The sequence below is a fragment of the Augochlora pura genome, chromosome 3, assembly GCF_028453695.1.
Source record: "Augochlora pura isolate Apur16 chromosome 3, APUR_v2.2.1, whole genome shotgun sequence".
Lineage (NCBI taxonomy): Eukaryota > Metazoa > Arthropoda > Insecta > Hymenoptera > Halictidae > Augochlora > Augochlora pura.
In genome coordinates, this window is record NC_135774.1 from 29,916,546 (window position 1) to 29,933,103 (window position 16,558).

The 16,558-nt window shown below is 51.7% G+C and overlaps 1 protein-coding gene across 3 annotated transcripts in view; it reads right to left on the reverse strand.

The window, feature by feature from the left end:
• Positions 1 to 3,353: 3,353 nt before the first annotated feature.
• Positions 3,354 to 16,558, reverse strand: part of Eip93f (Ecdysone-induced protein 93F) — a 41,329-nt gene continuing 28,124 nt past the window's right edge. For all 3 annotated transcript variants that reach the window (XM_078197348.1, XM_078197347.1, XM_078197346.1), the window contains one exon: positions 3,354 to 16,550. In XM_078197348.1, coding sequence (XP_078053474.1) covers positions 15,200 to 16,550 — 1,351 coding nt within the window. In that variant the 3' untranslated portion in view covers positions 3,354 to 15,199. The remainder of the gene's footprint in view (positions 16,551 to 16,558) is intronic.

Here is a 16,558-nt window from a genome sequence, read left to right on the forward strand (position 1 = left end):
GTGGGGGCCCGGGCCCGAAGGTACGAACGTTCCTTAACCCTTCTAACGCGTGCAGAAAACGTTTACGTGTTTTACAGTTGCATTGTACTCGACGAGCAATTACGAGAGAAGAATGGGAACGAGATGAGATAGAAGAATAGAGAGTGAAATCTTCTTGTAAACTTAATGTCGGCTACGTTCGAAGGGGGTGGCGGGTGTTTGAGGGGGGATGGGGTGCGGGGCCGCGCCGTCCATTCCGCTTGTCGGAGGTGCACGGCGCGCGATTCCCTCGTTAGCGTCGCGTTCTTGTCCCGTGGACGCGTCGTCGAGTCAGGATCCGATAGGAAATAGCGTCCGCTGCTCGACAGCGCCGCTAACGAGGGCGAACGCGGGGTTCCTGGCGTCTTTATTCGCGGAGAGACTACCTAAGAAATGAGCTTCCGGCGTGCTGGAAGAGCCGCGGGTCGCTCAGTTTACTTTACAAGAGACTTTACACAAGACTGGCTCTGTTGCGATTAGACGAGAGTTCCGCGTTGGTGTCAGTTTTCTTTTTTTTTTTTTTTTTGAAACATGGGACCGCCGAATCGCGAAAAGGGCCCCGACGGCCGCACGACGATCGCCTCGGTCGCGTCGCTCCAACGACAGAACGGACGCGACCCCGGGAGCCCCTGAAGCGAGCGGCTCGTCGAGCGGACGCCGTCGCTTTTTTGACTCGGTACACGGGCTTCGCCGCGCGATCGTTCCGAATACGAAAGGAACGGGGGTCGGACCGAGGGCCGCGTTCGACCGATTTCAACCCTGATCGACCAATCGGTGCCTCAGCGGGAGGGGGGGTCCTGTGTACCGTTCGATAGCTCGACGAGGGAAAAACGGTGTCTGTGTGTCTGTGTCTCTGTGTGTGTGTCTATTCGGGGGACTCTAGAGTTAGTCGCGTCGTAATCGCAGCATTCGAGTGGCTTTTGTACGTGTCCTGTATTGGGTGTGTACGTGTGGCTCAGTTTACAGAAAGTGATGTATACGTCTACGCGGTATGTACATGGTCGATTTCTAACCCGACGTTCGGCAAACACCGCGTTGGTGTTCGCGCGATTTATGCCCAAAATTAGATTTACGGTTAATTAACGGTGGTATCGCACCCTCGCCGCGGCGTAAGCAGCGCGGAAACGGTCGCGCGAATCGCGTCGCTCGCCGCCGAGCACGCACCCCCCCGTAACCGCGAAGAGAAAAACGACGGAATGTCAACGGAACCTGTTTTTTGTCCTTCCTCTTCGCAGCGTTGCTCCATTGGCTTTGTCGTTCGACCCGCGATCGCTTCGCGACCGAGAGGAAACAAGAGTGGGGGAGGGGGTTAGTCGATAAATCGGGGCGCAGTAACGACCGTTCTCCCGTCGATCGATCTTCCGGCGAGCGTCTCCGGCCCTTGGAACGAGAGCCGGAGTGTTCGAATGAGAACGAGAAATAGAGAGACAGAGAGAGATAGAGAGAGAGAGAGAAAGATAGAGGACATAAATGCGACGGAATGATCCTGGAATGACCAAAAGCACCGGCCAGAACGGACGGTCGAACGGCGTTAATGTCCCTGACACGGAGGCTCGACGGCTTTCATTGCGGTGGCGTCGTAAAAAAAGTATAAAAACCAGGGAGACCGACCGATTTTCGTGGGCGTGTTCTCGCGGAAATTTGACGGACCGAGATACGCCCGGGAACGACTCGCGGCCGGGAGAGGAGAGGAGACGGGGCAACACGGAAGAGAGAAAGAAAGACAGAGATGGGTAAGTACTTTGAGCGAAGAACGTCCCGCGAGAAAAGAGGACCCGAAGGGGGGCCGCCGAGGAGCCTTTAACGTTCGCGGAAGAAACTAACGACGAATGGGAGGTGCGCTCGCGGCAAAAACCGGCTACCGGGATCCGCCGCGAAAAAGCAGACGGGTACGAAGGAGAGGACCTAGAGAATTGCACTTGGCTCGGTCCCGACGAACGCGAGAACGAATCGCGCTAATGACAACGATAAGTACTATCCGTTGGCGACGAATCCCAACGGCGACGGACACGCGGCGAATCAACGTAGTGGGGGCGGGCAATCCTTGTTTCCTCCTCGAATCGATCGAAGCGAGATCGACGCGATCGACGCCGAGATCGTGACCGTTTTTATCCCGCGTGTACCCGCGAATACGAACGCGAACGCGAACGCCGCTGCCCGCGCTGCTTCCCGACGATCACCAAAACGCGCTCTTTCTATCGTAAAACCTCGCGTTCCCCTTTCTCCATCTCCATTTTGTTTTGTTTTTAAGAGCATATAAAAAGTCGTGTGGCACATTGATGGTTGGAATGTTATCATTGTTTCATTAAATTTATAATAAGAATCATAATAATTAATAATAGTAGTAATATAGTACTTCTTTGCTTGTTATTAATAATATTCTTTTATGTATGTTTAATAATAATAATAATTAATAATATATATATAATATATATATATAATATATATATACCTTTTGTTTATTATATAGTAGTTTGTTTCCTCTGCACTTAGCGTTTATATTCTGTGCTGACTGCGGGTTTTGATTTGAGGGGACATTCGCCGGCGGTGCCGGTCGCGCGACGGGCGCCCGTCGCCGGCCATCACGGTCCCGTCGCCCCTACACGGTCCCCCCTGTGGACCACCCCGGGCCGTCACGGAGGGACACGGACGACGGACAACACACACAAACACCTTCCACGCGGATGACGACTCGACGACTTTTCGCGAAACCACGGCCGGACGACGGGGCACCGTGATCGCGCGGGCTGACCGGCCGGCGATCCTGTATATTTTTTGTTTTTTGTGTTTTGCATTGCTCTTCGTGGCATCTGCATTCGCGTTGATCACTGCTGGATTATGTGAAATATGTAGAGATTATTTTATTTTATTTTTGTTAGTTGGCTGTTCTTGTCGCGGCTGGGGCGGCCCGGCGTTCCACCGCGGCCCCCCGCGCGGACAGAGAGAGAGTTGTCTATTGTTACTGCTTGTGTGTTGTTGCCGGTTGTATATTTGTTGGTCGCGGCCCGGGTGAGTATGCAACCCGGGCGCGCGCGCGGGATCGCGGAACGGACGATTTCTGCGACGCCGCTGCGAGATCGAGGGTGGCTTTTCGCTGTCTTCGCGGCCACTCCCTCGACGGGCCCTCCGTTTACCTCCCCGCATTAGCGTGACCCCTTCCGCGAGTCGCGGGGGTGACGGACACGAGCGGGGAGACGCGCCCTTCGTTCGTCATCCTTCTCCTTTAAACGCTTGTTCTCTGCGGAGTCTCTCGAGCGGCGTCCGTCGCGAGCGCGACCCGCAATTAACTGCAAGGAGACGACTGGTATCGGGAGGCTGCAATATTGTTGTAGAGCTGTATGTAGAAAGCAGACTGCGTGTACTGTTTTTTTTTTTTTTTGATATAGAACTTTCTGGTATATTCATGGTATTTATTTATTTTTGGCTGAGTGTCGGCTGAGTGTGCGTGTGTTTTGGTCGGAAATGCGGGCGAATTCCCAAAGAGCGTTTGCCATTACGGTTTTGTTCCGGAGGGGTGTTCTGCTCGTGTGGATGGATGGCGATAATATCTGTTCGATATGGGATCGTTTGGTGCGGAGGAATTCGGGGGGCAAATTGGGGGAGTTTGCTTTTTTTTTTTTTTGTTTTGTTTTACCTCGGATCATCCGATCGCTCGGATTCACAATAGTTTCTTCGTTTTCCTTAATTTTAACCATTTTCGCACGCGATCGGTCACTTTTAAACTTTTCAAAAACTCTGCAGCGTATCGAAAAAACACCGCCGCGCCGCGGTGTTCGGCCTGGTCTGGTCTGGCGAGCTCTGGAGCGCCTTTGGAGCGTTTTTGGAGCGCTCTCCCGGTCGCGCACCGCACGCGTCGTAGACGAGAGTCGCGAAGGGCGGTTGTAAAGAGGGCGGTCGCGGTCGCGGTTTCGCGGGGGTTAGCCAACCGGCGGCGGAGAGAGAAAGAGAGTTCCCCTCGTATACATACGTTAACCCGCGTCGCTCGGACGCGTGTCTTTTGATTAATTCACCGGCAGTTCAGCGTACTTGGTCCGTAACTAGTTGGTCGTACCTTGAATTTCCGGCGCGTGCGTTTCGGAGTGATTTTGGTATAGACAGGTTTGATTGAAGCACCGTGGCCACCGCCGCACCGCTCCGCTTCGAGTCGCGTCGGGTCGGGTCGCGTCGCGTCACGTCGCGTTCCGTCGCACCGACGACGCGCGACGTTCGAGGGGTTCGTTAACGAGCCGAATTAACCAATCGTTTCGACGCGCCGCGGAACGTTTCTAATTACGATAATTATTCGGCGATACGATCGATGGTTCTCGTCGCGATCCCGCGAAACCGCCGCGGCAACGCGACGAGAAACGCCGGATCGCCGGTCGATCGTTTCGTGCGATCGTGATCGACGCGCAACGGGCGCGCGATCGTGTCGGGGAGGGTCGTGCTTTGATGATCGAGCGGGACGACGCGCGACCGCGCTCGCTCTCGACCAGGCCAGGCTTGTCGCAACGGCGACGGTACAAGTAGAAAACCGAAGAGAACCGAAACAATACGATATACAAACAACTAAAGCGCCAAACTACGAGTACTACCGGTGCTAACTACGTAGTACCAACGCCGTTTTTTTGTTTACCTAATCCCTACTAGTCGAAACGCCTAGGCTTAGCCAGTGCCGCGAGAAAGCCCGGACACACCGTCTCCGATCGTCGGCCGCGATACTTCGCGGAGAATGAGATCCGCGACCGACAAGGACGCATCGCTCTTCAGCCGCGAACAAGACCGACGACGTGTTCGCTCCTTAAACCTCGAGATAGGAACATGAAAGTAATTTCGACTCGCGTATGGAACAAGAAGTAATTGTACTTTAAAGAATACATCACCTTTTGATGGACGAATAATATGTATACGTATACAATATGTATATACCTTTTACCTCGACGAGCTTTCCGTTCTCACCCGAGTTGACACTCGCGGCTCGCGTGGAACGCGCGCCGCCCCGCCCCGCGGAAAAGTGTGCAGCGATCGCGCTTTGCATCGATTTAGTAGCGTTTTCTTTTCTTTTTTTGTCTTTGTTTCTTTACACGGACACGGGTATCGTTTTTGCGGGCCGAATCTGCGCGCGGCACGGATAACTTGCCGCGGCCAAATCGAATTTTAAGCGATCGACCGGAGTGCTGGCTTTGGAGCGCAGCCGGTCGGACGAGCGGCGGAATCGCGCAGCGACGTTATAAAACATTTTATAAAAGTTCAACGAAGAGAGTCCGACAGCGTCTGAAGAGGATCTGCTGCCGATCCGCCGGCGCCGATCGCAGCCGAGGCGTCCCGTATTCGCGGAGTTTTGCCGAGGTGTGTGACCGAAACAACGTTGTGATCATCGCGGATCGCCGCAGGCATCGTTAGAGAATCAACGGCGGCGGTGTCGTGTACGAGTGACAGCGAGAGAGCTCGTTCGTTCCCCAAAGCTGTCGCGAGAGAGCTTTGCAAAGAAATCGGTGTCGGTCGCAATACGAGGAGAGTCCGCGACTCGGCCGAGCGTGTCGGAGGCGTGGTCGGGCACCGGCTTTTCCCCGTCTTTCGTGCCATTCTCGCGCTCAAATCTTTCGATTGAAGTTCTCATCTTCGTCGTATATCTCTATCTACCTATCTAGCTATCATCCTTCCGTTCTCGCGCGTGACCGGCGGCCAGGAACGCGGGCTCCGCGCTGCCCGCCGGCCACGCGAGCCACGCGGTCACGCGTTTTACAAGTAATATAGATATATATATTATTATATATCGGTGTCGAGAGCCGGACGTCGAATCGACTCGAATCGACAATGGTGCTTTTGCCTCGCGCCCCGTTTGAACACAATTCGGTAAGTTTTTTTTTTGTCGCATGTCCTCGTATACCATCGCGCGTACACGATTCTGCTCGCGAGAAGCTCGCGCGAGCACGCGTGCCCCCCGCGCAGGGGGCCGCGGCTACCCCCAGTTTTAGAGTCATTGCATGACTAGAGCCTACGAATTACAAGCTTATTAAAGCCAATTAGAATTAGGTACCAAGTTAGATCGACGGATCGCAGAAGAGAGACCCCGTCGCGCGGTCTGAACGTCCGAAGAACGTCTAAAGAACGTCTGAACGTCGGCTCGGGCGCTCGTCGTCGTTTTTTTCGCTATCGCTCTTCTACACCGCTCTCCTCGCCGCTCCTCTCGTTTTTCACCCCCTTCTTTTTCACCTCGCCCCGTTTAGCCAGATTCTTCGTCCGAAACTTTTCGCTTCTCGATCGATCCCGTTCGCTAAGCTTCCCTACGGCCGAATGTCTTCCGCGCCACGACGCCGACGTTGCTTTTGATTAATGCGATGCTTTATACTTTCGGAAGAATTTCTCCACGAGGATGGGCACCTCGAATACACGCGCGAACGTTCGAGTATGGTCGAAACGATGTGTCGTATTTTATCGTCGATGCGACGTCGGCTTCTTGTCAATGTACGTGTGTGTGTGTCTGTGCGTGTGTATATCGTGTCTTCCTTTTTATGTACGTGTCCGTTTGTTCGTTTCTGTTGTGTTCAATTGTGAGTGAGTGAGTGTGTGCGTGTGTCTGCGCGAACGTGTGTTCGTGGAGCGTGTAATTCTATGTGAACGACAGGCCAGCTCTTCGTTGATCACGAAAATCCCAACATTCGAGAATGCGTGAATTGAAAATAGAATTTAAAAAACGGTAACCTAGCGCGTAACAGTTCGTTTTCTCCGTTTTCCATCGACGTTTGATAACGCGTGTGTGTCTCTGTGTATAGTTGTATCCGCGTGTGTGTGTGTGTGCGTGTATGTGTCCGTGTAGTCGACATGGGCGTGTGTAATTAGTGAAGGGTGTCGCATCATGTGTCCGTACCGTGTGTGTGTGTGTGACTGTTGTGTCGTGTTTGGTGTACAGTGTCGGTGTACCTAATTGCACTTATTCGACAAAACGGAACGTAAAAATGAACGCAAGATGGCGGCCGGATGGCCCTGGAACGTATACGGAGGTAATACACATTCTTTTCATTTTTTTTTTAAATTTCGCTTAAAGGTCGTCCAACTCGTTTCCCCGTCCCTGTCCTCTCTGTTTTTTTTTCTCAGCCCGGCTCTCTCTCTCCTCTCCTCTCCCTTCCCTTCCCGTTCTCACACGAACAACCCCCAGCATCGAACTAAACTTCCTGTTTACTGCTACGTAATTACACACATACGTCGTTCGTTCTGTTTGCGAGTCGTAAAAACGTAACGTCGAAACTTAGGCACAATTTGGAACTGTTTAGACCATTTTCTACGCGATATCCTACACAACCCATCCTCCCCCGCAGTTTGCGTGTGCTCGCTGCTCGAAAAACCGATGGTTGGCCGTCCGCAAGAGTCAACACGTTCGGACGCGGTTATTCAGAACGGAACTTGAACAGTTTCGACGGTGAACGGAACTCGGGCTCCTCCGGCATTTGTTTTCCTTTTTTTTTCTTTCAATTTTTCCGCGCGGTTCTTTTCTTCCCTTTTCTGTTCGCGCCGCCGCGAGGGAAGCGCCTCCCGGGGCCGGGTTCTCTGGTTTTACGCCAATGACGACCGAACGATTTTATCGAGGACACCGGTCAGTTTTCAATAAGAGGCGAGAGCTCGCAGCGTCGTAACTCGAAAACGATAGGAACGTTTCCGGCGAGCGTTCGATCGTGGCTGGACGGCCATCCAATTTCCTCTCGCGGACGGGACACGCGAACAGTCCCTCCCCCCCTTTTGCTTCGAACCGTACCAAACGTGACGATACTTTGTGAGGTAGCTGATATTGAGCCGTTTCAGGGCCAAATCGGACCAAATCTTCCAGTTTTTCTTCTTCGGGGTGCTCGACGCGCCCGGAAACCGCTCTCTCTCTCTCTCTCTCTCTTGTCGTCGTTTCGACGCCGTCGGAAGGACGCGAGAGCCGACGGAGAGAGAGAGAGAGAGAGAGCTGGTGCACGCGCGGACGAAAACGAAATCGACAATCAACGAACGGTGGTTGGATCGCGCAGAGGCCAGGAAGTGAATAAGCGCGGAGGATCGAAACTCGCGAGAAAAAGCGTTGGCGACGCGCGCGCGCGCGCGTGCCGAGATTTATTTACAGATTTTTTTCGAAAGAGGAGGACGAGGGTACCGACGATATAGAAATTCTTTGTCTTCCTCCGTTACAGACGACGATCGTATTTGAAATTAATCGAGACGAAACAGCGCGCAGTTAGAGCGAAAACAGGAATCATTGGGCCCGACTTTCCGAGCGACACCCGCCATCTTGGTCCCGTCTGACCACCGGTGTGGATAAAACGTAATCTCGCGATCTCGCTATTCTCCCATATTTTGTTTCCTTTGTTTGCTTGTTGGCTTTCAATTCGCTCTCTCTCTCTCTCTCTCGCACTTTCTTTCTCTCCCTCTCTCACTCTCTCTCTCTCTCTCTTACTCAATCATTTTGTCTCCACACACCGTAATTACAATAGTATTTTTCTTCATCTTTTTATATCCGTAATCTTATACATATACACTAGCTGGTTACAATAATTTGTGAAAAATATACATCAAAATTTTGTTACTTTTTACATCACAGATATTTTAATATAATATATCTTCTTTTAATTCTTAAAGATTTCTTCTCCTCCCCGTGTGTTTTTTTTTTTTTAATCTTTTCGACCAATCCGTCTCTCGCCGGATCGTTTCAGCGTATCGCCCGCGACATGGAGGGAGACGACCGGAAGCCCGCGAACGAGAAAAACACTCTGACCCGGCGGCCATGCGGCGACGATGAATTTTTTGGAGAGAACGGATTTCTGATTCGGCGACCGCGTTTTCTGCGGTTCGATATATGCTCGCGCGGTCCACGGTTTCGCGTCCCGGTCCCGTCGTCTCCCCCGGAAAAAGGAAAAACGAAAATCGACACTTTCCCTACAGTCGCGTCCGCAACGGTGTCTGCCACGTGACCGCGCGCCCACCTCCCAGCGGCGAACAGAAAACGCGAACGATCTAATTTCGGACAACTCCCGGGGATAATTTTCCTAGAACGTACTAACGGTAAACCAATGGACAGGTTTCTCATTGCCTCGCTCGCCGATATCGGTGTTTTCGATTCGCCGGTAGGGGAGGGGGGGAAAATCGTTGCCCGAGTTTCCCACGCGCGCCCCTCTCTCCAAATCAAACGACACAATTACTCGGTCTCAACGACCGTCTGAGAGATGCCGGCCGGCAGACACGTTGACACGCGACTGTGTGTCACCGGTAAATCGTTACACGGCAGCCTCGTTAATTACGCCGTTAGCGCCGATCGTCCCAATTGTCGCGATCCAATCGTCCCGTTCGAAAGCGAACCGCGGACGAGACTCGTAGCTGTTTCTCGCGGCAACGAATATTTTCCGCGGTTGCCGATCGCCTCTGTCGTCGCCGCGTACCCCCAACCCGTCAGCTTTCCTTTCACTCTCGCGTGCCCGAAAGAAGAATCTCATTTGTGCGTTTTGCGAATCGACGAGTCCGTGTCTCACGGACGAGAATTTAGAACAATACCAGATATATATATTTTTTACCGAATTTCTGAATGTTTCTTTCATTTAAAAACGAATTCCGAATTTCAAACGACGAGGCTCGCCGATCTGCTTTCCGAATCGTGACGTTTAGAGGACACGTGTTTACCATCGTCTTCTCTGCCTTCCTCTTCCCTCTTCTTCTTCTTCTTCTTCTTCTCCCTTTTTCATCGCCCGTTCGCGAAGGAACGCGACAATACGGCGTGCCGAGGATTGATCAGGGTCGGCGGTGACGGGAAAACCGACGCCCGAATCGGAGAACGTGAATCGAACGTCGCGACGTATACCTTCGTAACCGTAATTGAATTAACGACAATCATAGTGTGTACGCACGTTTTACAATCATCCGCACGATAAATATTCATTTTTTCACATCTAACGATAAATCTTTTCGTAATGGGGCGTGGGGGGCGGGGGGTTGGGCGGGTGGGTGGGGATGTCGGGCATATTTATCATGCTCTTTTCTGCCTGTTTTCTCCATTCGTCCTCGGGGTATATATGTGTGTGTGTGTCTCGGTGAAAAAGTTGGATCTCGCGAGTTTTGGGTTCGGGGGCCGATCAGAAGGTGGTCCGCGAGAATTCGGGAAAGGCTCGTGGGGGGGGGGGGGGGGGGGTGGCTGGACAGGGGATAGGGCTCGGGTATAGTGATTGGAACGAGTGTAAGAAATATCATTTTTATGTACCTTTCTTCTTGTGTTTTTTGGTGCCTGGTGAACGTTTAGAAAAAAGGTATCCTTTAATCTTTCTCGTAACTTTCGCTTCTTCTTCTTCTTCTTCTTAATTTCATCTCTTTTGTATGTTTTGTTTTGTTTCTTTGTTTTGTTTTTTTTTTTGTTTTAATTCGAGGTATCGAGTAGTTTTAAGGTCACACCGAACACGATTTACACTTTGACGAGTTTGCGAAGCGGGTGGTCGGTCGGTGAGCGATTAGAAAGGGGGTGGTGGGAAGGGAGACGGTGGTGGGGGGGCGGGGGGAGAGTGACTTTTGGTGGACACAGGGTAGAAGGAAGGTTTAAATTTACGTTTTACACACAATCATGATTAGTGCTGCTGCTTCTGCTGCTTGCTTCATCTCTTATATTCTCGCTTGCGTTTCTCCGCGTTTGTCAGCTTGTAATTCCAAGTTCTTCTTCGTCTTATCTCTTTTCTTTCTTTTTACCTCTTTATACGTCGTTTCATCTCTTCTTCTATTTTTTCCACATTATCCTCGCTTGCGTCTTTCGTTAACCCTAAGGAGACCTTAACGTTTACACTCAATAACTTTTTTGTTTATCTTATTACGCTTTTTTCATATCCTCTCCATCGTCCTCGTCCTCTTCTCTGTGTTCTAAAACCCGACGCGCTTCTCGCGCGTGGGTGCGCGCGCGCGCGCGTGTTTCACACCCTTCCGCATCTTCCTCGCCACTTTTAAGAAGAGAGTTTTCGCACACCTCTTATTTAATTCACGGTTTTTTTGCTTTAAGTTTAGAGGGGGGTGGGATAAATTTTTTTAAGTTTAGTTTCCAAAAAACACCGAGATAGTAGCCTTGCTTACACGATTTACTTTTTTTGTCGAGTAAGGTATAATTTTTTTTTGGCGTTAATAAGGAATTTTTGCATATTTTTTTTTTTTTAAACACCGAACATACATGCCTTATAGTTTATGTACAGCCTAGAGTCTTTCAGTCGTTACTTTATTTTAAAGAGAGTCGTGACACAAGTGCGTGTGTGGATATAAATCCTATTTCCATCCTTCGTTTCCCTTTGTCCCGTTTTCCGTTTGTCCTTGCTCCTGGCGTGTTCTACGACCGAACCGTAAACGGTGTCCTCCCCGGCGCGTCGAGAGAAAGACGGAGGAAAAAGTCGTGTGAGATCCGTCGCGACGGAATTCTAACCCGCGCGTCACGCCGACGAGACGGACGCGGTCGGGGGGTGGTTTGTCCCTCGACAACCGAGACCCGCGCGGGGTACCTCGAAGCGAGTACGAGGAACCCGGGCGCGAGAACGCGGTCCCGACTCCCGTATCCGCCTGTCCGTCGATTTTTCGTCTTGGTCCAGCCGCCCTTGTTCAACTACTATCATCGTGCCTAGCGAAACGACGTGTTCAACCTAGTCAAGGATCTCCTGTCGAACGAACGAATCCTCTAATCGAAAAACCACGAGAAGATACCTCGATAGTCGCGCGCACGACGCTCACCTGATAAACCTTTGCGAAAAAATTAGTCAAAAGAGGAGGGACTGGCGTTCTTCATTTTACTATTTTTTTTTTCTTATCCTTTTGGTTTTGTTCTGTAACCTCGGTGGTCGCTCGATACACGCTCCGTCGTCTATTTTGATTTCCGAGATCCCGATGAAATGCGACACTATATGCGAATACGATGCGAATACTATGCGAATACGATGCTATGCGATGCGAATGCGGCACGATCCTTCCAAATTAGAGAACACCCTATGAGAACATGCTAAAACGTCGTTTGTCGTCGTCGTCGTCGTCGAAACGATCGATAAAAGCTTGTAGAAACTCGTTCGAACCTCTCTCACCCCGACGGAAATCGCTTCGCGAACGTTTTTACTCCTGTACACCGTTTTTTTGGTTTTCTGGGGAACGATGGCGGCAGAGATTATCCTTTGACTCAACCGGGGATCATCTGATCTACGATTCCCTGGATCCGTTCGCGTGGCTTCGTCGCCGTGAGGAAAACGTGCACGGCCGACCGATCCAAGGTGATCGTCGAGTCTCGTCCTTATTTGTCCTGTCACGTCTCGTCGCGTCTTTGAGCGTCGCGTCTCGTCTCGTCGAGTCGAGTCTTATCGTGTCGCGAAAAAGTCGAAGAGGAAAACGAAAAAATGCGTCCCGCGCGGTCGTAGTCGTGGTGTGTTTCGGCAAACGGAACAGCGTGTCGTCGGGTGTAAGTTTTCCTCGCGAAGAAAGTATTCTATGAATGCCGCCGTCGATCGGTCCGCTTCCCATTTTTTTTTTCTTCTCTAACGCGATAGAAAATTTGTGTTCGTATCAAAACGTGGGCTCGTTAATCGTCGCGCGTAAGAAAATATTCAGCACTTCGGTAAAAGACAAATAACCGAGAGTAGTCGAGAGCAAGCGCGCGTCTACACAGTATAATCCTCTCTGTTTATCCCCTCCCAATCCCCTCTCCCGTCCCGAAATTCCTTATAAATATATGTGTCTGCTTCCATTTTTTTCATTTTGCCCTCCCTAGTCGTTCGTCGTTCGGTTCCACTGACGACGGTCACCCGTTACGGAACCGCGTATGGATCTTCGTCGATGAATTAGGATTATTATTATTGTACGGATCGGAAATGCAAAGCTTGACGAGTGTGTGGGACCTGTGCTATTTTGCTAGTATCAGTTATTTCATAATCATTCCGTTACGTTCTCGTTTCGTTTCAGCGTTGTGTTTCGTTTCGTTTGCAAGAGAAAGGCGACGCGAATTTATCTCGAAATTTTCTCATCGACGAAGATTCTCTCTTAACCCCTCCCCCCCCTCCCTCCCCCTCCCCACCCCAATCATTTTACCCGAAGCAACAACGTGCTTGTTTCCTTCCTTCCTTCCTTCAATACTTTTCTTCCTTCCTTTCTTCCTACCTTCCTCCCTCCGACCCTACATCATACCCCCCTTCTTTTGTAATCCGTCTAACGTGCGCGACCCTAATCAGACGTGGGACGCGTTTCTATTCGAACGCCAGCCTCGAAATAACCGAGATTAGAGAAATATTGTCGCCTTATGAAAAAACGTCACCTATTACGCGCGCCAACAAAAGTCTTGGCCTCGTTCCTCGTTTCGCATTTACGTTCGTAATGACCAAAAATATATGTATATATATATATAATATATCATTCCTTATATAATTATGTTGCTCCTTACGAGTTAAGTAATGTTAATAGTGTAGGTAATAAGTTTGCATTTTTTTTTGTTTAGGTAGTTTTACATCGATAGAGGAAAAAAATACGTTGTTGTTGTTCTTGTTGTTGTTTTATTTTGTTGTTGTTGTTGTTGTTGATGTGGCTGTTGTTTGTCTGTTTTTCATTTCCATTTTTTCATCATTTTGTTTGCTTTGTAGTTTACGATTCTCGTCGTGTCGGCGTTCACTTTTTTTCTTTTCTTTTTTCATCTGTTCCGTTGCTCGTGGTGCTCGCACGATCCCAGAGAAAAAGTCTATCATCTATCGTCGATTTCATAGGTGGCCGACGTTTTTCGCGCGCGTAGTCGGCCTCATGGCAACCCTCGCGGAAATCTAATAGCGCGCGTCCGCGCGCGCGCGCGCTCGTTCGCGTGTTGCTCCTGTTTCCTTCCTCCCTTGCCTAGATTTCCCTATTCTCACTCCCCACGGAAACGCGTGCACGCGCGGTCTGTTCACGTGTTGCTCGATACATTCGTATGTATATGTGTGTGTGTGTGTATATATATATATATTTCTATCTATATATATATATATATCACGTGTTTTCCCCGGTTTTCCCCATGGTGTTTCGCCTCGGTCGATCGTCCCGATCGGCGCGTGTGTCTCCGAGGTTGTCGGAACCATCCGTGTCCGATGGTGTAGGGTGTGCGTGTGCCGCTATGTGTATATCTCTCTATGTAGTCGTGTGTAACAATCGTGTGTTGCGTGTGTGTGGTCGTCGAACCAGTCTACGCGTCGCCGTACTGTAAAGTGTAGAAAGTGTATGTTGCGTGTTAGTGTATGTTTCGTGTTTGTGTGTACGAGCGAATGTCGGATACAATAGCATCGCATCGTTTCTCGCGTTTTCTTCGAATCGAAATATAGCCATAGTCGAAAGGGTGTCCTTCCGGTGCGACCCACCGTCAGCTGGACGGTGATCGACTGCCGGATACGTGTAACTGATGGAATCGCAGTGGGTTCACGGGGTGGTTGGCGTTTGGTTGGTTGGTTTTTTGTTTTCATTTTTTTTGTTTTGTTGGTTCGGTTGTCTGTGGGTAGCGTTTACCGCGTTTTCATTTCTCGTTTACTCGTGTTCTTTTTGTTTCATTTTTTTTGTTTAAGCTTATATACCTCGTGCTCGTTTATCGTTTCCTGTTTTGAACTTGTCTCGGGCGACGACGTTCAAAACGGACCATGGTATATACCTTCCGATGCAAAAGGGCAGGGTCAGGATATCCGGGGCTGCTACCGTTTCGTGACACGTTTCGCGTTCCTGTGTCGTGCGTTCCTCGGTCTCGGTGGCACGCCCCACGGAGAACGCGCCTTGCCATTCACGCCCCTCACCTTGAAACGGTCGCGTTCGCTTTCATAGCCGAACCGACCAAGTGTCGTGCTCCGCTCGATTTCCGGTTCTTTGTTCGATACGTTTCGTTCGTTCGTCTGTCCGTTCTTTCGTACGTGTACACGTTCATTCGTTTTTCTATCGTTCCTATACGTTCCTACCGCGTTCGTTAAGCGATCGTTGGTACCGCAGCGCCGATCGCGAGAAACAAAAAAAAAAGCACGAGGAGGCGGCCCCGACCTGGCAAGTAGCATCCTCCGCGGAGGTTCTGGGCGCTCGAGGACCACGCGAAACGCGTCGTAGCATCGGCCGGGAATCGGCTTTGTAATACCGTATATATACGTTTCTACGCGCGTATATACGACGGACCATATCGCCATTCGTATTTCTCTCGCGTTTACTCTATACTTTTGTTTTACTGATCAACGATACCGACTTTCCTCTACTGCTCGACGGTGTCTTCCATACCGATGACGGGGCCGCGTTGCTCCGCCGACTGCTGGCTGTTGGTCTGCTCGCCGGATCTGTTGCTCCCAGAGTTGTAGCCCCGCTGCAGTTGCACAACCAGTCCGCTCACCGCAGCAAACTCTTTCGGTTGCGTCGATTGCTGCTGCTGCTGTTGTTGTTGCTGCTGCTGCTGTTGCTGAGTCTTCTGGCTCGAATGATCTACTATAAGCTTACTATCACAGGCACTTTTTTTGTCAGTTGATACGGCATAGAGCAAGTCCGGGTAGTGATTCAGCTGCTGCTGCGACGGCTGCTGCGACGACTGCTGCGAGGATTGTTGCGACGACTGCGACTGCTGGGCGGTCGTCAGTGTCTTTCGGTCGCGATCCTCCTGTCCGCCGTTGTGGACCTCGCGCTCCCTGCTGCTGCTGCGGGCGCTGTCCTCGTCCCTGCTCCCGGCCCTGGAGACCGAGAGCGGCGTGGGCGGCGATGCGAGCCGGTCGCTGGCGTCGTCGCCGCGACACCGGTCCGACGGTGACGGGCTGAGGTCGACGGTGGGAACGCGTTCCGGCCTCTCCGGGACCGGCCTCCCCGTCGCCGATGGTCCCCTGTAGCTCTCGTCCTCGCTGCTGTCCTGGGCCAGCCGTGGCCCCGGGGTTCGCTTCGAGTTTCTGCACAGCTGGTCGATCAACGCTTTACTCCTCATCGTCTCCGGGAGCTGCTGCTGCGACGACGACTGCTGCTGACTGCTCCTCGTCTCGGTGATCGCCCTCTGGTCCCTTGGGATTCCCGTCTCGAGGCTCGACCTGATCAAACTGTCGAGGAAACTGCCGTTCGCCGCCGAGCCGTCGTAAATTCCCTCGGTCGTCTCTCGCGCAGCCTTCGACATCGGCGTGCTCCGGGCGTTCGAGGTTCCCGGCGACGACTCGGTGGTGGCCGTCGACGCGCCGATCCCGTCCCTATCCCTCTGAGGATGCTGCTGCTGCTGTTGCTGCACCATCGCCGCGCTCCTCTGCTGTTCCTGCAGCCCCCGCATCCTGCTGGTGGCGAAGTACTGCTCCGGCAGAATCGTCGGCACGTTTGGCGCGCCCGCCATAAACGGCGACGGCATGAACGGCGTCGGGTTCCAAAAGTTGAACGGCCCGAACGGCAGGTGAGGCATGCCCTCCATGAACGTCGGCATCTTCAGACCGTTCGGACCCGCGATGCCCGCTGGCGGGGTAAACGGTTTCTGCGGCTTCAGTTGCGGCTTCTTGTCCGCGGTGCCGGGTCGCATGTTCGCGGCCGCAGCCGCCGCAGCCGCCACCGCCGTCTCCTTCGTCTTGTCGTCCGTCTGCTTCTGGTCCCTGAAATG